Source organism: Mus caroli, unplaced genomic scaffold, assembly GCF_978045245.1.
Source record: "Mus caroli unplaced genomic scaffold, Mus_caroli_1 scaffold_11, whole genome shotgun sequence".
Taxonomy (NCBI): domain Eukaryota; kingdom Metazoa; phylum Chordata; class Mammalia; order Rodentia; family Muridae; genus Mus; species Mus caroli.
The window spans coordinates 26249924-26272838 of record NW_028227266.1 but is presented as its reverse complement, the minus strand read 5'-3'; the positions used below and the strand labels follow the sequence as shown (position 1 = coordinate 26272838).

Here is a 22915-nt window from a genome sequence, read left to right as displayed (position 1 = left end):
ATTTGGGCATTCTTGTATTCCAAGCATCAGGCATGTGTGCATGCATTTATTTTGGCAACACATAGCTAAGCTTCTCTGTCCTCCATAATAATCTCTTCTCCACTCTCTTTGTTCTCAAGAGGGAAATTTTTTTCCATTCATATTCTGAAATAATCCCTGTGTTCATAATGGTCACAAAGGCTCTCTCCAGCATTTCTCCGATGGGAAATGATGTTCCAAATCAGAGCCTGATGCCTTTTGATGATCTTAATTCATATGATTTTCTTATACCAGTGTTATTTTCTTCCTTTTCCAATAACTGCACAAGTGGTTCGAGATAACATATTCAAAAATGAATTTAAGCATTACTAACTTTGCTGTATATAACTTTTTAATCGATAGTTTCATGCATGAATCAAACTGTTGCATTCAATTCTACCCTCAATTCCCTCCATCCTCTTTCTCTCCAGACTTTATGTGCTCCCATTTCTTTGGTTTTTTGTTTTTCTTAGATCCTCTAAGTTCGCTGGATACTCTTAGCATTTACAAAGTTGTAGGAGCCTCTGCTAGAGCATGGCTATCTTTTCAGAGGTTACAACCCTGAGAAAACAGAACTCTTTCTCTAGCAGATATCAATTAAAAATAGCTTCTCAAATAGAGACAGAATTTCTCTAGCTCCTTGTCTGCCTGTGCTGAGATTTTGGTGGCCTTGATCTTATGCAAATCCTGTGCATGCAGTCACAGCCCTGTGAGTTCATGTGAGTAGTGACCCATCATAACAAGCACATAGTTTTGGTATAGATATTTGCCCCTGACCTTATCATCTTTTTACCTGTCTCAATTATGGATTCTGTTGCTGTGAGAAGACAGCATGACCAACAATACCTGGAGGAGGTGGCTATTTTTCTTATAACTTTCATGCCACAGTCCATAACTGAGGAGCGTCAGGGTAGCAACTCCAATCAGGAAACTGGAGCAGATCTTGCCAACCTGCCACGGCTGAACAGATCTTGCCAATCTGACCACTGTTGTAACTTAGTCTCCAGGGTAGGTAAAGTCAGTGATGACCTTTCTCTCTTTGCAGTACTAAGTTAACCAGGCGGAATGAAGCTTCCTGGTATTAGAAGGAGACATCCCCCACCGCTGTAGAGCAGCATTTTATGTACTTGTATATATGTATATGTGTGTGTGTGTGTGTGTGTGTGTGTGTGTGTGTGTGTGTGTGTACGTGTATATTTTAGAAAGCTTCTTTTGTGTTAAGTGCCCATATGGCATTTTCAGAGGTCCTTAGTTAAGTTGGTTGTTTCGGTAGTTTGAATAGCTATGGTCCCCATAGCCTCATGTGTATGAATTCATGGCTTATATGGAGTGGCACTATTAGGAGGTGTGTCTGTGCTGGAGGAAGTGTGTCACTGTGAAGGCAGGCTTTGGGCTCTCAGATATGCAGAAGCTCTGCTCACTATGGAAAACACTTTCCTTCAGCAGCCTGTGAATCATGATGTACAGATCTCAGCTCCTTCAGCATCATGTCTGCTTGCATATTGCCCTGCTTGGTCATGATGATAATAATGGATTGAACTTCTCCTGTAAGCCAGCCCCAATTCAATGTTTTCTTTTATATAACAGTTGCCTTGGTCACAGTATCTCTTTACAGCAGTAACACCGTTAGAAGTTATCCCTCCCCATATGCATTTCCCTATCCCATCCTTTTATCCTTCATTCCAAGTTGCCTCTCCTGATCACTTACCTCTTTTCATGTTACCTGTGTATACCCCTGCCTTAAAATCTACCTCCCATGGCCAGTTCTAGTTACCTGACTAGTAACTCCAATTTAATACACAGAGCCAAATTTGAAAACATCTAACACTTGTCTTTTGGGATCTGGGTTACTTCATTCAGTACAATTATTTCTACTCTGTCCATTTATCTGTAAATCTGATAATATTATGTGGGCTTTATTTTTTGCATCTGAGTAATATTCCACTGGTATATGTATCACATTTTTATTACCTGTCAATCAGCTGATGGACAGCTAGGCTGTTTCCATTCCCAGAGATGCTGATATGGTTCAACATATCATAATTTTAAATAATTCTCTATTATTAAGTAAACACTGGCATTATTAAAAATGATCTGGTAGTCACAGGTGTAAAAATAGACTCCAGATCCTTGGCACAGAAAAAAATTGGGAAGTTTTTCTATAAGAACATAGCTTTCCTGAGAGCTGGGAGGATGCCCAGAATGCAGTGGAAAAGATGCTGCAGGGCTTGGTGGCATCAATTACTTTTATGCAGCTTGGAGACTCATATGTTCTACTGAAGACCCTGCTTTGTACTCAGGTAAATAGCAGGTCAAGGTAGTTAAATGCAGACAGACACACTGGCCTTGATTCATCTTCATCAGGAATAACTGGCACCCTTGCCTAGTAATCTCCTTTCCACCCTAGAAATGAGAGATTAGAGGGGAAAGTATGTCAAATCTACAGTGTTCTGCTTCCGTAGGTTAAGAGAATGATTGAAATTTTATAAATGCCAGGCTTTGAGGAAGGCTCCTTGATTCTAGATTTACAAAAGACCAAAAAAAAAAAAAAAAAAAAAAAAGAAAGAAAGAGAGAGAGAAAGAAAAAAGAAAAGAAAGAGAAAGAGAAAAGGAAAAAAGAAAAAGGAAAAGAATAAGGAAAAGGAAAAGGAAAAGAAAAAGAAAAAGAAAAAGAAAAAGAAAAAGAAAAAGAAAAAGAAAAAGAAAAAGAAAAAGAAAAAGAAAAAGAAAAAGACGTAACAGTAGGAGTCTCTGGTAACTCAATCACTGAGCCATTCTGGAAGCTATCTTGGTCCCTGGGGCCTTCTAGGGGACAGGGGAGTCTGAACATTATCTAACTCCACTCCATGAAGCTCACACAGTTTAATGAGAGTGTGATCCAAATAAAGGCAGGAAGCAATATGGCCAAATGTAAAAGGATCAGTCAAGTACTGGCCTACCCCTGAATAAGCCAGCTTGCTCATTGCCAAGAGCCCACATCACTCCAGAAGAAAGCCTGTGCATACTACAGTCTCCAGTGATGCCTGTTCTTTTGGGCTTAACTACTATGCCAAGCCCCTGAGGAATCCACAGGCCACTGAAATTCATGATGGAGCAGGAACAGGTAGAGAGGTCATCATGTGGCCAGTGCTGAACAGCTTGCCCTTTTATTTATTTATTTATTTATTTATTTATTTATTTATTTATTTATTTGGGGCTGGAAGTATTTTGGCATTCATGCTATGGCTTTGAAGCCATGTCTTTATTGAAATGAGAACACATTCACATGAATTATTATATTTGGTTTTCACAAACACAAGATAAAGCGAGGCAATTGTAATAATGTCTATTTCATAAGCAAATAAGCCCTTAGTCACCAAAGCTGTGGCCTCCAACTGTCCCAGGTGGCCTGTTACTCTTGTTGTCTTGCTCTTAGCATGATGTCCACTGCAGCCAAACTGTCAAGGCCTCCTCCCCCACCCTTGGAGCTCTGGTGGTGCCTATTACCCGACAGTTTGAATTCTTGTTCCCAATGGGATGCCTGTGGAACTGAAATAGGTACGTAAATGTGTCCACTGCCTTGCTTCTATGTCTACAAAATTGTGGACACATGCAGTAAGCACCAGGTTCTTCTATGTGCTGTCTGACCATGTCTATCACATGATGACTGGATCAAGGCCTACCCTGCTCCAGGACCTCTTGCCTTTAACCATGTAGCTATTCAGGAAGTCTGTAACACTGAGGACTTCTGTGTCTCACTTTTCTTCCCCCTTCTCTTCTTCCTCAAGCTAAAGGAAGTTACTCATATGCTGTGACTTTGTCCCTTTATTTGGAGCCTGAGTGCCCTTCCCCTCCCCCTATTTGTGGTATTTTTCTTAGCTGCTCTGTTTTAGTTAGCGCCAATATAGTGTTCCCACCCACATATCCCTTTAGGGTGAAATGCCTGCTAAGTATGCTTGGGAAGGCAGTATATTTTAGGCAGCCTGATAAAAGGCTCTAATAGCCCCAGATTAATGCATTCATTCCTAGCCAATTGAAGGATTCATTACACGGCTGGGACTGAGGCGCCGCTCTGATAGATTTGCCCCTGATAATGAGCCATTCAGTAGCTAGTGACCCTGCAGTGCTGGTAGCCTGCAGAAGGGGGCAGTGAGATGGAGATCAGCTGCCATGGATGAAGTACAAACGCAGTGAGGAGAGCTTAGGGTATCTCCAGCCACTGGCACCCATCAAAACAGGAAGAGCCATGACTACAAGTCTGTCTCTAGAGGTCAGACTGCCAAGCTACGATGGGGTTACTTCTCAAGGAATACCATAATCACCACAGTGCCCCTAAGTTCTCTAAGCCTAAGAAAACAGTTCAGGGCAAGGCAGTGTCAAACTTGGAATGGAATGTAGGAGACAAGTCTACATGATTGTAGTCTACACCTGCGACCAGCATCTCAATGCAAATCTCCAAAGAAGGAACATGAGAAGAATATCATAGAAAGCTCCAGAGGCTTTTCCAGAGTGAGCTGACCCAGTGCTTCCATAGTCTATATGTCCCCAGTATAATTGGCAACATCTGGATGCTAGCTGGATGCATGTAACACCAGAAGTTTGAGTGAGAGCCGGGCGTGGTGGTGCACGCCTTTAATCCCAGCACTCGGGAGGCAGAGGCAGGCGGATTTCTGAGTTCGAGGCCAGCCTGGTCTACAAAGTGAGTTCCAGGACAGCCAGGACTATACAGAGAAACCCTGTCTCGAAAAAAACCAAAAAAAAAAACCAAAAAAAAAAAAAAAAGTTTGAGTGAGATGAGCTGCTGGTATCTGTGCTGCAAAATATCCTACAGTTGGACCGGATTCCCTTACCTCCATAAAGAATCACCTAGCTCAAAATGTCAATGGTGCTGAAGGGGGACACTCCAACTAGCCCAGACTCCTCCCCCAGATGAGGGGGCTGAAGCTCTGAGAGAACGGATTGAATAGGAGTGACCCCAAGGGCATCTTAAGAGCCATGCCCTTTGGAACTCTTTACAAGGACTTTTAAAAACTATCTTGCTTTGTCTCCAGTTGCACTGCCCTTCCCAGTCCACACCTCTTCAAAGGAAAATTCCACTACCTGCTCTAATGAACTTGTGTCTGTCCCCAGCTGCATTGGTCCAGGCAGACCTCCTTTGGGACTTAGCTTATTATCTGTATTATGCATTTGGAAAGTGAATAGTAGTGTTGATAAAAATAGGAATTGCCAGAGGAGCCAGCACCAGGCATTATGAGACGCTGTATGTGCAGTGTTGCTGCAAACAGTTCCCAGTGTGGGGCAAATGGAGATCCCCCAAACAACCACATAACCGTATCTCACAATTATTAAATATTGATTTGGCTCAGCAGGGGCCTGGGCCCGACTTAAAATGAAGGCAAGTGCATTCACTTGTGCTGATCTAATCTAGACCATGGCAATGCCCCCTGGCTGTCTCCACTGACCCTGGTGCTCTGACCGGCATGAAGACCAGAGCCTACTCTACTGCCAATCACTTTGTTCTAGAAATGAAGAGGACGAGTTTGTATCTGGAGTTATAAGATATGTGAGATGCGAATGCGAGAGCCTCATAAAACAGAGAGGAAGCCTACATGATGATGAATCACAATTACAAGGAATTAGATTAGTATCAGTGTCAGGAGTAATCGTAAACATTTTCTGGTGCTGATGTTTGATAGCATTGGGAAGGGGTGGGGTAGCGGGGGATGATAAAAAGGAAGAGAGACCAAAGATAAGAACAAATATGCAAGTCTATAGTGTGCTTAATGGAACTGAGATTTATTTTGTTGTGTCTTTTTAAGCCTCCGGATAGATCACACAAAAAATACAGCCAGCCAGAAAAGAAATAGCCCAAATGTAATTTAAAGGACAGTTTTTTAACCGATACTTCAGCTTGGAGACACCTGTCCTAGGTTCCTTGAAGATGTCCAGCTCAGGGGAGGAATGGTAAAGTTGCTGATTTATCTTCAGTAGCACAGACCTACTTTTAATTTATTGCCCAGTGACAGGGGTTTTGTTTAGCTTCTCTGTGTTACCCAGTAGAGCCTTTTTGGAAAAGGGAGAGCATCCCATAAGCCACTGTTTTCTTGGATGTCCTAGTGCTTTAGAAGAAACTGAACTTCTCCAAAGCAAGTTAACATTTTCTGTAGTTTCGCAACAAGTGACAGATTGTGTAGTGGGAGGTAAGGCTGTTTGCCTTCTGGTTCACTATAAACATATAGATACACATACCTATCCATACCATACTCACACATTTATAACACACACACGATAAACAACATATACATATTACAAATATATACACACATCTCAAATACTGCATACACATATACAAATACATACATATAACACACATACATGCCCATATACACACATGTGCAATTGTGAGGTTGTGAGTAGAAGCAAGTTTAGTCATTCCAGTTATCAGTAGTTGACCCATGGAAATTGTCACCTTCCATATGTTCCTCCTCCCAAGGAGCCCCAGGAAAGATAATGTGCATGACTTGATCCCAGTACCTAGCTGGACAGTCATGTTCCCTGTCAAGGTAAAACACAGGAAGAGAGAGACAGATTGAAGTTCCTGTCTTCTCAAGTCTTCTTAGAAGAATGATTGATGTACAGTGGTTATTACAAAGTGTTATGATATGCCCTAGCAGAGGGGTTTGAAAAAATTGGACTTCAGATGATAATAAAAAATACTAATAAATTCTGGCCAAGGGTAGTTATATATGTCATCCTTTTGTGAACTAGGCACCACTCTAGATGTCTGGGATAGAGTGAGTACAATATAAGGTTTCATTTTCCTGGAGGGTACAATTTTAATGTTTTTTTTAATTTATTAATGCCATGTGTATTTGTTTATAAAGTGCATTGTGAAGACAAGCACACCTGAACCACAATGCATGGTGTGCTGGCTAGTTTTGTGTCAACTTGACACAGCTGGAGCTATCACAGAGAAAGGCGCTTCAGTTGAGGAAATGCCTCCATGAGCTCCAACTGTAAGGCATTTTCTCAATTAGTGATCAAGGGGGAAAAGCCCCTTGTGGATGAGACCATCTCTGGACTGGTAGTCTTGGTTCTATAAGAGAGCAGGCTGAGCAAGCCAGTAAAGAACATCCCTCCATGGCCTCTGCATCAGCTCCTGCTTCCTGCTCTGCTTGAGTTCCAGTCCTGACTTCCTTGATGATGAACAGCAGTATGGAAGTGTAAGCTGAATAAACCCTTTCCTCCCCAACTGCTTCTTGGTCATGATGTTTGTGCAGGAATAGAAACCCTGCCTAAGACACGTGGCATGGTCAGAGGAACATTCAGGATTCTGGAAATGGAACTGAGATAGGTTTTTATGATGGGCACGTTTACCTACTACCTATCCCATAAGGCCTCAATGAGTAGAATGAATGGAATTTCTTCCCTGGTATGCACAAGGTCCCAGGTTCAATCCCTAGCACTGTTCAGAGGCAAAAATTCCAGTGAAAGGATAGAAACAATAAATACTCATAACTAAAAATAATTCAGGTGGAAATACATCTAGTCTCACATAGAGAACACTGCAAGGAGGTATGGCTGCTTTGAAGAAGTGGGCAGGAAGGATGCTGGATTTAGGAATGTTTTAATGAGATCTAAATAGTAAACCACTCACCATATGATTGTCTGGGTGAAGATTTTTTTGGAGGAGATAAGAAACAAAAATTTCAAAGCCTTATTAAAAAAACAAGATTTGCATCTACATAGAATGGAAAGCATATCAGAGAGCTGCATAAAAAATTAACCCAGGATATAGTGGCAACTCCACCCAAGCCAGCTGGGTAGCACTGTAGAAACATAGCTATGAACTTTGAATTTTGTGCCCAGGGTAGTGAGATGTCATTGGAGGGTTAGGAATAAAGGATAGTTTAGGGTGTGTGTTGGCTTGGATGTCTTAAAAATTACTCTATACTGTATAGAATGGAATATCTATATAAAAGGATAGAAGAAGACAAGAAAAGAAATAGCAAAGCATGAAGCACAGTTGCATAATCAGAAGGATGGAAATTATCTCAAGAGGGAAGAGACTGAGATTTAGGGAAGGTAAGGGTTATTTTTTAAAATAAAGTAAACGAGACTTAATAGTTGGACACAGAAAGCAAGGGAATGAGGGAAATTAAGGGCAACTCCTGTTTCTTTGTTCAAAGAGATTAGCTTGGCAAGTATGTGATTAATTAAGAAGGGGCACATGAGGAGAGGAAGAGCTTTTCGAGTAGAGAGAGGAAGAATCCAGAATTCTATTTGGGACATTGTAAATGCATCGGCTTTATTGAGCACACATTATTGAGCTCAGTATTGTTCTGAGCGCTTTATGCATGTGAACACATTAAATCTCTAGGAAAGCCCTACAGGAAGGGCCATTATTATACCATCATTTTTATGGAAGGATAAAGCTGAGCTCCATCTCCACATAGCTAAAATGTGTAGATGCTGGGATCTCCTTCATGAGTGTACAGCATAAAGGAGAGTCATGAACTCCGAATCCAAGAACGACTAATAGCCGTTAGGGAAGTGGTCCATGGTCAGTAAATACAGCATTCCACCTCTGGGTCAGTAAATACAGCATTCCACCTCTGAGCAATGAACTGAGTAGCCAGTAGGAGGAGAACCAGGACACTCGGTAACACCAACCTAAGGAGAAAAGGGGATCCAGGGGCTCAGGCTGACTCAATACTAAGAAGGACATGCAATGAGCCCCCAGATTGGGTAAGATGTAGCACCTGTTATTTAGTTATACAGACATTGGCCTGTGTAATTCTAGTTGGAGTGTTTCTAACTGGAGTAGCTAAACAACTGTATATGTATATAGGTTTATGAGTTTGGTCCCTTAGCACGAGCTGTACACTACCTGAGCTAAATCACTCATTATAGTCAACCTTTCATAGGACACTTTCATGTATGATAGTCAAGAATACTGAGTAGTTAAATGATTGTCTCAAAATATATGGTTTTATAGATGTATTTAATTCTATTGGACTTTAGATTAAAAAATTGAAGATGATGCCCTTGCGATATATGTTTTACCATTACAAAGATGTATTGAAATGTGTTAGTGTATATGCTACATACGCATTAGGTAGCAGATAAGTAACAGTGAACCCACAGCTAGGATTAGACTCTGGGTAGTTGATGTCCAAACCCTTCTGAGCTCTTGGCTATGCTGGTGCTCTCCATACCCATCTCTCTTAGGTGACCCTTATTGAATGTCAGCTCATGCGTCTTCATTGGTCCAGAGTCACTTGAGAAAAGAGCATAAAAATATGCAGGACAAGCAGAGGTGGCCTTCTGTGTCAACACAAAGGTTTTAAACTCTTTTCTTTGAGTGATCCCGCAAACAGTTAGGGTTTTGCTTCTGTTTAGTCATTGAGAGTCAGTCATGCAGCAGATAATTATTAAAAGACTAGTGGAAGACAAGATGTGCTCAAAGGATGAACAATGTTACAGAACACGGGGCTAATAAGGAAGAACCCGTAAAACAGAAGGAGCTTCAAAATCCAAGGCACAAATCAAGGGAGGTCTCAAACATCATAGGCCAGGGTAGCCATGGAATCAGTGTGAGGTAGTAATGGCCCTTGAACGAAAAAAGATAGGCTTTTAAGTTTTAGTCTCTGGACTCTGTGAATAATGAGACAAGAAAGAATACAAAACATAAACAGAGGGAATATAAAGTGGGACACCATGGCACCTGTGACCACAAAGCAGTGTTCCCAGGACTCATGGGGAAGGCCTATTCCATAGTTAAGGTCAACAAGGTCGTACGTTTTGAGGTTTTTCTTGGCATGAAGTACCACATCTGCTTCATTCTGCCTTTCTTGTTCTCCTACATATTTTGGATTGAGTGGCCAGCCTTTTCAATCTGCACCAATAAATGAATGTTGTTCCGGTATACACATTTTCTTCCTGCCTCGATGGGAGGGGCAGTGTCTGGCCTGAAACCTACCTGACTGCAGTTTCCCATAGTGGTCATGTCATCCTCAGCCCTGGATACCCAGATAGGAGGAATGCCTTCCTGACTGATGCTGGGGAGCAGATGGCCTTGCATCAAGATTCATTGACATCATGATGGGCCCACTCTCACCTGCTGGGAGCTGCTGAGGGAGAAAGAAGTGTTATTGTCAAATTCCCAACTTGCCCTTTTCGATAGAAAGTTCACTTGTAATTTTTTTTCTCCTCTGCTTGCTAATGCATTTTGTTCTCCAGAGTGTGAGTGCCCGAGCTTCCTGCGTAGCCTTTAATTAGTTTCTGGATGATGACATCTCCACCGAGAAGCAACTGGTGCCTCCCTCCAATCTCGGGGGGAGATAAAAGAATCTAATAAAGACATTCAGTATTTCTAGGTGATGTGTTTGACAAGCTTTGTATTAACAAGAAGTCATGTTGAAACTTTTTCTTTCCAAGACTGCACTCCCCCCCCCCTTCTGCTCCAGCACTGTGACATTTCACAGGAGATCCAGAGAGCCACTTCTCTCACTGAAAACTTGTAGCCTAACGCAAACAGGCTGGCCTCTTTACCTCACATGCTAAGGGGGAGAGACTCTGTTGTGATCTGTTCTCCAACCATAACCTTTATGAAGGATTTAGTAGCAATAAGGACTCAGAACACAAAATCAGTTTTAAACCCGTTGCCAAGTAACCTTGGCAGCAGTGGGACCACCTACAGGGCTCTGAGAGTCAAGGTCAGGTAATAAGCTGTGTCTCCACTTGCCCACAATGGTCCCAAAGATCATCCACCTCAGATTTCCATTCTGGCACAAGCACTGTGATGCTGGAGAAAGGTCTCCCTAAGGCACTCTCCTCCCTGTTTAACTTGACCTTGCAGGTAGTAGAATGGAAATAGGAACATTCTGGAAATCATTCGCACCCTTCTGCAGTCAGGGGTACAGCCAGCCAGGAGTTCATGGGAACCTTCCTAGGACAAGCAATGTAATTCCCACTGCAAGCCGATTTATAGCCACTGTTGAGGGCCTAACTGCCAGTGCTGTTAGGCAATTAGGAATTAAAGTGTAAATGACACCAGAAAGGCAGTTAAGCATAGAGGTGTGTAGGTGGCAGGCAGCTGATTGACAGCCCTGGCACAGACTTCTGCACTAAAACGGAACCATCTGGGGACATAGCCTCCATTTTAGCTTGAGTGGCCTCCATCTGACCAGAATGGGACAGTAGGATGGACAGATATGCTTGGTGTTTAGGCATGTTTAAAGAACAGGAAAAGACTGAGCAGAGAGGATCAGGCCGTGAGAGTATGCTAGCTAATATACGCATCCTCATAGACATGTTCACTTTACTTACATCATGGAAAAGAAATACAACCTTAATCCTGGGATAGGGGATAGCACAAATTAGTGCAGTAGAAATGGTTGTTCTTCTCTGCGTGAGGTGAGTTTCTGAACAGAAACAAGAGCATCCGAAGCAAAGATGGAGTTATTATCTCCCTGAATTTGGAAAAGGAAATGACAGACAGGAACCAAGTTCTAAGAAAAAAATTTATGCAAACTCTCCCCAGTTGGAGCTGGAGACACCAAGGTTGAGTTTACAGAGTTCTATAAAGCCTAACAGAACTCAGTCTTACCCAAGTCCTAGGTTAGTCATTTAGAGCTTGTAGAGAGAACCCCCATAAAGAACAAAAACAAACCATGTCTCTGGGATGTGATAAAAGTGCCCGTTATCACTGTATGTCCTACCTGATTGTCGGTTGGGTTTTCAAGAACGGCATGTGCCTTCTCACTTTGGAGAAAGGGACCAAGATACAAGAAAGATGCCAGATGCCAAGAGACCAAGGCAAAATCTTAAGTGAGCCCTGTGAAGAACTCCAAGAGAATATAGAGGCAGGGGACATCAGGAACACAGTTGCCTGCCCATAGTTCTAAGCTGGATGCTGAGAATTCACTGGTTTGGTCAGAGGACATAGCAATAAGGAGAGCCTAGTCAGCAATTCATGGTTAGTTTGTACAAGGAATAGTTAAGCTGTTTGCCACTAATTGATTGGACTCCGTGAGATCTTCCTCACAATAGCATTCATCTGTAGAGTGATTAGCAGCTCACTAAGTGCTTTTCAATTATACCTACATATTTACTTTGATCCCCAAAACCCAGTAGGAAGAGCTGGGATCTGACATTGGCCACTTCCTTTCCCCTTCAGTGGAATCTCATTAGCTCTTTAAGGTTTGAGTGTTCTGAATTAAATGGAAAATGCCTAGCAAGAATATAGTCCTTATTATGTGATCAACAAATAATAGCTTTCTTCCATGAGGAATATTAAGATAAACAAAACATTTTCCTGGGTTTTTTCTCCTTCCTTGTAAAATTATATACTGAATCAAGTTAATTGATCTCTCTCTAAGTTAGGCACATTTTAATTTTGGAGGCTGTCTGGCTGTGGAAACTTGGCTTTTCGTTTTCAGGGACACCTGATTAGAGATTCTGCATGTGTCTGAATGCCTACATTATTCTGGACTTGGCTTAGCTCTTTAATGGGGGAACCTCAGCCCCTTCTCTGCACAGTAGGGTGATTCCTGAGGGTAATACCAGGAGGCTCTCTAAAGAAGCAGCCATATTGAACATCCAGCAAGATTCTACAGGGCCTCTAGAAGTTGTTTCTAGTATTCAGTGACTGTTGGTTTCCCACTCCATCTTTCTAACCTTTGATTAATTTGCCCACATGGAGCTGATCCAGTTCATCCAATTTGGGGTGGTAAAGTAGGCAAGCAAGCCACTCACTCCCAACTGGTCACCTTTGTTCTTGAAACTGAAATCCAGCTGGTCCTGTCCATAGCCAGCTATATCACCATTAGCAATACTTCTCTTATGTTCTTTCATGAACCAGTGGATGAAAAGACACTTCTTAGCAATTTCCTAGTTGGTGCCCACTATAATGGAGCACTTATGGTTACAGGTAGAGGATGTGAAATTCAATTTACACTAATATACCAAGAAGCAGGGAAGCATGGCATGATGAATGAATGGTGTTTACTTTCTTCTTCTATGTCTCCATCAGGAATGATTAAACCGGGTCAGAGAGTAGAGCTCATAAAAACTTCCTTCCACATTTCAGTTGCTCCTGAAAGGCACACATTCCAAACTTCAGAATCATTGGTTTATGACTAATCCTGAATAAATCACTAGATTTTTCTCCCAGGGCTTCATGATGTTTTACTTGGTTTTAACACAGAGGGGCTGAGAGAGGGAGAATGAGATGTAACAAATGGCAAAAGTGTTCTGATGAAAGGAGTCACCATTGCCTGAGGTTGTGTCATTAAGGAGCTTTCAAATTTGCACACCCTTATCTGGGATGCTGAGCATCCAGTCTGGCTTCCTCTGCTCAAGACAGCAGCAGCCCCTGTTTCCTTGCTGGCAGGAGACTGAGCCTGTACCTACCTGATGCTGGGATCAAGTCCTCAGCCTGCAGATGCTGCTGACCTCTGATGACTGCCTAGCATCTGCTGACAGGAGCACAGGACTGGCAACCACCCCAATTTGTCCTTTAAATCAAGCAAATTCCCCTGGGCACAAAGTTTGCATTTCTTTTCACACTGGCCTTTAGAGAGACATGAGTTTTATTAATGCTGCCAAGTCACACTTGAGTAATACTTAATGTTTAAAAATATGGTATTTCCACATTTTTCTGTGATCCATAAAGCATGCATTTTGAGGGGGTTAAAAATACTAATATAGTTAATGCTATCAGCTAGTCAAATGATTTATTTAAGTTTGAGATTATACAGCTAGTCATTTGAAGGCTTCAACTGACTATCTAGTCTTCTGACATAAATATTAGAGTGTCTCTGGAGGATGAAGATACTTTTGTTTAAAGTAAGAAAGAAAGAAAGGATAGAAGAAGAGAGTAGAGAACAGAGCAAGTGAATGGCTGACTTGTGTTTTCGATCACAACAGACATAATAAGACTTTCTATTAGTAGATCACAAGTGGACCTAAGTGATGACTTTTCTGTCATCAGGTAGATACAGTCCAGTGAACCTGTGTGCATACAGGAGGTTGTAGCCACAGTGGCTGTCTCAGATTGACATGTCCTTAAGAGTCACATCTCTGATTCAGCTTATACTGAAGGAAGATGAATGAGAGAAAAGACAGCCGGATGTTCCCAGGATAGAATAAGATGTGCATGCAGATGTGGAAAGTTAGAAAAATTAATATGTTGGTGGAGCCTCCCATCCACTCTTTGGTAGAAAATAACACCATATACTCAGCAGTTTCTTCATCTAAGATCCTTATGAGCACACATGTGTTGCCATGGAGCTATGGAAAAAAGGACTGAGGTGTATAACAAATGATGGAAATACTCTGATTAGAGAAGTAGCCATTGCTCACACTTCTTTCCTTAAGGACCTGGATGGATTGGGATACGAGGTAAAAAATTTTTAGCAAAGGCCAAAGAATGCTGGGCTGGAGCCTGAAACCTACAAGAGTGGCTTCTGAGAAGAGCAGACAATGGGCATTACCGTTAACTTGCTGGTATTTTTCATTATTATTCCCAGCTGGAAATTTACTCTTGAACAAATGATAAAGTCCCTCTAAATCTTCCTTTTATCATCTGTGAATAATAATAATAATAGAAATTCCTCCTAGGATTCTTAAAACTAGTATCAATGAACTCACTCTTTGCAAAGTGTCTAACGCACCACAGAGCCAATGTGCATAAAGCATGGATGTCATGTTTCCTTTTATAATTTATTTTTTATGTATGCACTTGCAATTCCAAGGACATTTTTTCTTACTCATAAAATTCCTCACTAAAACTCACATACCACACTACAAATTTCAGTTGTATGTCCTTGAACAATTTCCTAGACCTCTGCCTCTACTGAAAGACAGCATTCTCTTCTGTAAAATACAGGAAATAAATCAGGTGACTAAGCAGTTCCTGTTTACCTGGAGTTTACTGATGTCAGTGGTAAAAGCCCTGTGTCACAGGAAACACTTCAAATCCATTATGATGTGTTAATGAGTTAATACAAGGAAAAATTGTGTGTGTGTGTGTGTGTATGTGTGTGTGTGTATGTATGTATGTATGTATGTAAGTGTAGGCTTGGGTGTGTGTGGTTATGTCATATATATATATCCACTTGTACAGCAGGTGTTTGAAAACTAGTGACTGTCATCATTGCTTAAGAATATGTATGGATTTCTGTTTGTTTACATTTCCTTTCAGCCTTGCAAAAGACCCATTCATTCAAACCTTGTCTGTGGCACACGAACGTTCCTGAACTTGATGGTGTGTACACTGCAATTTGGTGAACAAGACAACCAGCATAGCTTCCACTTCCTTTAGAAGAGGCCCTAACTGAAGGTGTAGGTCTGTGAAAGAGCAAGTGCTCCTCATGCCAAAGGCAGTGGACTTAATCCCCGCCCGCCCCCCGCCCCCGCCCCCGCACCGCAGAGTAAAGGAAAAGCCAATAATTAGGCAGCAGTTAATTGGTGAGGAGACTCTCTCTTAGAATAAATGGCTGAGGAAGATTTCTTTGTGGAGTCAGGATATAAAGGCTAGGACAGACACACCATGCAAAGGAAAGGGGGAAATCGTGGCGGGACCTTTGAATAGGAAGAGTTGGGAGTATTTTAAGACTAGAGAAGGCAACAAAGAGGATATCTGGAGTGAGGCTGGAAAAGAGGTAGGAAACATTTTGTAAAAGGACTTCTAGGATACGAAAATTTTCTTCATGCTCCTAGCTGGGTTATCACTCTATTTCAGTTTGGATTGGGAAAACATACTCCCTTATCTTGTCACACATCCTGATGTATTCCTAAGCAAAGTGGCATCACGGTAGAATTTGCCTGTTGTACAGTGGCCACATCTTTAACAGCTTCCCCATCCACATTGCACCTTTTGCATCGTGCTGTTAGCATGGGCTGCTGTGTCTCCCTGAGGTTTAGAAGCCAAAAACATTGCTGGTACCCTAGAGTTGGCCTGATGACACTGCAGATTCAGAAGTCTTTAGGACACAGCAGAAAAATTAAAAAACAAAAAACAAAACAAAAAAAAAACCCAGGCTTGAAAACTGTCCCAAGTAGCTTTGGGCAACCCAAACCTTCACTAGTGAGTGAAAACTTCTCTGGCACCAATGGAAGCCATCTGGGATGCATAGATCTGCAGGCGTTCTGGGAAGTACCTGGTCCAGGCATTTATGTGCATTCCCAGCCCCATAGGAATGCACAGTACTTAATAAAGCATCTTAATTTGGATTTAATAGGATATCTACTGTGTGCTAAAAACAGCAAATTGCTATTTATTAATGACATAATTATTAAAACTCAACACCTGGGCACTGTACACTAAACCAGGAATAGGAAAGTTCCTCAGAATGTTGTTTTAATAATTACCATATTTAATTATTTACATATTTGAATTAGAATTCAATAATAACCAGATGAAACCTTAATGAAATGTATTAAATGTGGAATTTTATCTTCAGAATATGGTTCACCTGTCTTCTGCCTTTCTTCCTAAATATAGCGTAAATATGTCTCAATCTTTCTGTTTATATAATTGGCGTACTTTAGATTCAGACCTCAGAAGCTTTCACAGTCATCAAATATGCACAAGGGCAGAAAACAACAAGCATCTGTAAGACAGATTTGGTCTGTGGCTCCTGCTCTCAGCCCCTCCCAATTTACATTTCAGTATGCTCTTGGTCCCTTGGTCATGGTGCTCCAACTCTAAGAGGATGCTTCTGCCTAGCTGTCCTCCACTTGTCCCTCAGCATCTTTCCCACCAGCATGTATAAGTCAGGATGCATCAAACTAGTGCTCTCCACAAAGGCACTTTCTCCTCTGAGCTCCTCTCTCTGGGCCATCAGTAGGTTCATGCATGTTCCCTGGTCCTGTCCTCCAGTCCACCCTCTCCTTCTATCTCTGCAGAGCCAACATTTCAATCCAGGCTTTGAACATCACTCCTGGAGACAGGTTTTGCCAATTCTAATTTCTCCCAATTCCACTCTGACACATGGTTAACAGATTCTTTAAAAAACAACAACAACAACAAAAAGAAAAAAAAAACCTTGAAATTATGGCTTTCTATATTTACAAGAAAAATCAAATACTTGCTGTAGCTTATTAAAGCTAACCATCCAAGACCTAGGCCTTCTGGCTGTTCCACATTCTGGTTTCCTGTTACCTCATTGATCTTGTATTCTGTTTTCATTGATCCTTATGAAATTTATTGACTATTCTTCGTTGACACTGTGCACAAGTTTACCAACCATGTGCAGCATAAAATTCCTTTGTTAAATGCCTTGTGTTTCCACGAAGTGTTCTCAGGCCATTTCAGAAAGTTGTTTTCTAAGTCCTCAGAAGAGCCTTTCAAAGTCCAGACTCCACAGAACTCCCGTTTCCCTTTTGTCGATGGGGAAGGTAGCCTGGTAGAACTAACTGGCATCTCATGCCTCCTGCTGGTTGATTGTATTTTCATGTACCTCACGGACTTTTGCCAACTCATTCATGCCGGTGTATTTCTGACCCTCATGATACAGCATCACTTTGCCTCCGTGCATGATTCCGAAGTGGATACTGATATGAGATGAAGCCATCTCTAACACTCCTACACACAATGATCATCCCTCTGTCCAGCTCACACCACTTATCACACACAGCCTTCATTTTGCAACCACACGTGATTTTTTTGGGTCCATTTTGCTGCATCTTTCAACTCAGTTGAATGTTTTCAATGCATTGTTTCTCCAAACATATTGAAAGTACCTGGTATATCTCTGCACATCATAATATACCTAGTACACAAATTATACAGCCTTTAAAGAGAAAACTCTTCCAATAATGGTTGATGATATCTATGCACGAAAGATCTCACTGATGATGCCTTCTTTATGTCATGTTTTTGCTTCACAAGCCTTTCCTTCTCTCCTCCTCAGACCTGGTAAACTTTTACTGCACCCTATAAAACTTAACATAGCTGTCACATGTCCCAAAAAGGGTCATGCAACACCTACCCACAGTCAAGTTAAGGCATCTAACTTCCGTGTTCCCATAACATTTGATAAATCCTTCTGTGTCACAATACTGCAAAGGATTAGATTCCTCTGTCTCTTTTTATATCTTTAGATCACATTATCCTCAGGGAAAAGGACTTTATGTTCTTAGCACTTAGCACAATGCCTGGCTTATGGAAAGTGACTCATGAATATTGACAAGAGAATGAATGAATGGGTGAGTGAATAAATGCAAGCAAACAAAGGAATTCTGCTATGTTTGTAACAGCCTGCATTAAGGGAAATAAGGTACCGAAAGTATCCATGGAAACCGTGTGAAATACAGGGAGCATATCTCTTACTCACCCAAGTCTTTCTGATGAACACGAATTAGCTAAAATCATAGTATTTCCTTGCCAGCTCAATTTAATTTTTTTTTCAGGGAGATGTTGAGGATAGAATTCAAGTCCTCATGTCAAGGGTTGCTTTGAGCCTCTAATTTTATCTTAAAGCTGACTGTAGTCTGTGAGTTACCTCCTAGAAAATGACACCATCCATCGCAGAACATCTGCACTCACTGATGTAATGCTTATCACTGCGGTTGTTCCTGTTGTCACCTGAGCCCCATACCAAGCTTGGCTTCTCCTTTGCATCCATCAGGGCAGTTTGATTTCTTCAAGCTCTGCTGCTGGGCTGGCTAGGAAAGGAGGCGAGCGCTTCTCCAATGTTTCCTTCATGAGCTGGGATACTTTCCAGTTGTAAATGATGGGGGTGGGGGAGGTGAGGATTCTAGATGATTCTTCCAAGCATGAGGTGTGATTGTCTCATTTAATATACTTACTGTGCTGACAGCTCTGGCCCACTCCACCTTCCATGCCACTTGGGGCCTGTCCATTGTTCTCTAGTGTATGATTAGCAGATTAGCTATCATGTAGGAAGCCAGGAAAATGAACTCCCAGTCAGCCCTTCCAAAGCAAGAATATAATTCATTACCCAGCCTGATTTCCACTTAAAATGTACTTTGCATACACTTCCAACTACAACCCCTAAATCACCCTGTGTTCACAAAGTCCATCACTTTTTATTTTATTGCATGGCGTTGGCGTGACATAATCCCTTGCAGAGAATCTCAGAGTGCTTTACAGATCAATAAATTACTTACCTGCACTGTAGAAGCAATGTCAGCAAGGCCAGCACAGACACTGCAGGCAGTCTGGGCTCCAAGAAGCAAGGAAGGATCTGTGAGTGACAAAAGTGGGCCAGGGCTGGGGAGCAGAGTTGGGTCAAGAGTTTAGCAGAAGGAAACACTGCAGTTAAAGTTCTGTGAGTAAAGTACACCGAAGATTTTTACTTCTGCAAGAGTTCTACGGAACTGTAGCACTCAGAGAATTTAGAAATTCCTATGTCAAGGAGTCAGTGAAGCAGATGCTTAGTCACCAATATATCAATTGCCTTCCATCCCAAGAGGCGCTCTGACTCTGACTCTGACTTTAATCATCAGCCCCAAATTACAGTGGGATCTTAAGTGTCCTAGACTGTGCAGCAGTGAGTTTCCAACATTACTGGTTTATTTCTCTTATATTTATAATTATTTCTATCTTAATGTGCAAGATTGGACACAGTGAGATAGTCTCCTCTCTCTCTCTCTCTGTGTCTCCATCTTTACTAGAAGTTCAGTGTGAATTAAAGTCTAAAAATGATCGATATTGCTTACTGTATGAAAGACGCTGTATGCATGAAAAACAAATTAAATGATGAAAAGGTTCTTCTTTAAACAGAAGGGGCATACATTCATCCAGGTGGGGGCATTTAGTAGGCACTATCAGAGAGAAGCATCTGAGTACATACAGCAGCAGCAAGGGTAGGAGAAAAAGGAACAAAACACAACTCATGCTTGTAACACACTCTACTATGCATGTGTTACATGAATAGGAGAAAATGAATAGGAGAAAATGATGGAGAACAGAGGACAAGGAAGAAGGATGGGAGGACATCCTTTATTCATATCCCTTTTTTTTCCCAGAGGAAAAGGTTCAGTGTGAGTGGGTCCTATAAATATCAGTTGGACTTCTTCTCTGGATACCTACATAAGGAAGGCAGCCTCAGGCTGCCAGAAAACACATGGTTGAATGAATAGGTGACTCTAAGCAAAGAAGTATAATGTACTGGGTTAAATACATGATTAGATGCTGAAATCTCAGTAAAGGAATTGTCACTTTATGTTCTTGAAGTACAGACCATTTGACAGTTAGACAAATAAGTGACCACATTGATTGACAGTTAGACAAATAAGTGACCAATATCGTATTGTCTATGGTAAAGCTGACAGTGTAGAAGTAGGTTCAGTTGTAAAACAAGAATGAGATTCTGTCATAGGTTCCAGCATGAGATGGGCCACATAAGCTGTTGGATTCTAGGAGATTCTTCAGGGAAACTCAGTGGGAAGAGTCCAGCAGTGTGCAGCTTTCAAAGGGAAAGACCCCAAAAGTATACAGACCCCAAAACAGAAGCCAAGAAAGCAAGAGCCCATACCAACTTTAGGCATTTAGGAGAACGTCTCCTTTGCAAGAGAGGGGTCAAGTCATACTATATACCATATCATATATATCATCATATCATATCATATCACATCATATCTCACTGATATGAGTGTCCAATCCCTTGTGTCTAGTATGTTCTGGAAGATGGTGACTAAGCAGAACTAAATTTGAGTTGGTAATTGGGAATAGGTAGATAGGGAGGTAGATTACAAAGACCTGAGCTTTATAGGATTATCTACAGTGGATAAAAGGAAGAATATAGACCCTTATGATGAACAGAAAGGATATACTAGGTTGGGGACAATTCATGGGTGAATGGAGATGGGGGCCCCTAGGGATGGCTAGGGGGATTAGTTGATGCTTTATTCTGAATGACCTTATAGGCTGGTCTAGATAGCCTGTGATATGTAGGCAACAGGGAGAATCCAAGCTATGTGGGTAGAAACGTGCCTTATTGAAACTGCATTACATAAAGCTACCTTTGAATTCAATGAGGAGAATGACTCATAGACCTGTGTTGAAGGGGTGTGTGTTGTTGGGGATGCAAGTGGAGACAGAAGGTACAGTTGGGGGAAGAGTTACTGCAGCATTGCAGTAGAGTTGACTCTCCTCCCTACTTTGCCTTTGAGTTTGAAATGGAAGCTAAATTCAAGGTAAGATATGCTTTACATTTAAGGAAAATTTTCCAATTGTTTAAAATGACAAGTATAGTTCATACATGTCCATCTTTGGCTATTCGATCAGCTTCTATTTTAAGACAACAAAGAGATTTGCAGCAGTATTTTTATGTTTCTTCTTCTTGTTTTCTCTCCACAGTATCTCCCAAAATTGTAGAGATTTCTTCAGATATCTCCATTAATGAAGGGAACAACATCAGCCTCACTTGCATAGCCACAGGTAGACCGGAGCCTACAGTAACCTGGAGACATATTTCTCCCAAAGGTAAGAGCAGCATCTCAGAAGAGATAACAGGCATCTTGTTTGCCATGGGTGGGAGGTTGTGGTACTGGCTGCTGAGTCCAAGGGGCTCTAAGCCTGTGGGAGCCTGATAAGTCAATTCGACTCATAACTCTGTAGATATTGTTGTTGTTCTATGCACAGTGGACATAGCTGTGACAATCTCAGAAGGTGTACCTGCATGTCTATTTGCCACCTTGTGGAGATTAATGCCACTTGAGTCTGTGTGAAGTCGTGGTGAGGATTTTCCCTGTGACTGTCTTACATGGAGTGTAATGATGGAAGGGATGCTTTGGTGACATTGTGCAGCTGTTATTTGAAGAGATAGGAGATACAAATACATCATGATGGATGAGAGCTCTAAATGCCATATTCCTAACAAGAAATTTCTCTGGTCTGTGCCTCTTTAGCATTGCCAAAAATCTAGTCATTAGCTGTTTTTGTGATTTGCTGTTGGTTTTCTCTGATATTTCCTAGATAACAAATATACCATAATGTGTGGCTAAATTACATAATTTATGTTGCCAAAATGTTCAGATGTTATGAAAACCGCACTAAATGATTTGTGCTTTGAACCCTATAGGATGTGACAAGATGTTACTTATCATTAAGGTAGCTTTTATTTGTTATCAAAGAACATAGTATCACTTTATTCATTCCCAAATATTTATAGAAAATTCAGTCATCTAAACTGTTCTAAGCACTAGAGGAATTAGCCATAACCCAAAACTTACAATTTCCTGTTCTTTTGAACGCCTATTCTCATGAGAGAGATGAGTGGGTAAAAATGAATGGTTCAGGTTGAGAAAACTGAGTGGTACACATTGATAGAGTGACAGGGTTTATTTAAGAAATGATAATAAGGGAAAAATGGCATTGTCAACCTCCATTCTGCTACTGATCACTGGATGAAGTGTAATTCATATATGTAATTATGTATGTATTCATGCATATGCAAGTATGGATTGATGAAGGCATCTATATTGCTAGGTAAGGCAAGGTTAAGGATTTCCAAGGCACCTTAGTGGAGGTTATTTGATTTTCAAGCTGTATGCTCCCACAGCAGACTCGGAGGAGAGGGAAGTGAAAGAAATGTATTAGGGCCAGTCTTGGGACCATCTTCTAAAGAGGGGTAAGGAAAGAAGCAAGATTGGGTAGAAGGAGAAGGTGAGCTAGGATGTAGTCCTCAGAAAGGTTCTAATGGCTGTGTAGGACTTCTGAAGAGCAATGGCCCTTCTACTTTGTCTTTGATTGAGATGATGGAACGGAATCTTTACATTAACACCATAGCTCATTGTTGGATTTAGACTATCCCCAAAAGGGCCATAGCAGACAAAAGGACCTGGCAGACTATCTCATTTCACAAGTGCATTCCAAGAAGGGTCCAATAACTATGGATTGCCTGTTTCCAGCATGTTCTTCACTGGTACCTAAGCCTGCCAT

General features: G+C 41.4%; 1 protein-coding gene across 3 annotated transcripts in view; it reads left to right on the top strand.

Moving 5' to 3' along the window:
- The window catches only part of Ntm (neurotrimin), a 969657-nt gene that overhangs the window by 834337 nt on the left and 112405 nt on the right, over nt 1–22915 (top strand). For all 3 annotated transcript variants that reach the window (XM_029481303.2, XM_085844500.1, XM_085844501.1), the window contains one exon: nt 21332–21457. In XM_029481303.2, the coding sequence (XP_029337163.1) occupies nt 21332–21457 (126 nt within the window). The remainder of the gene's footprint in view (nt 1–21331; nt 21458–22915) is intronic.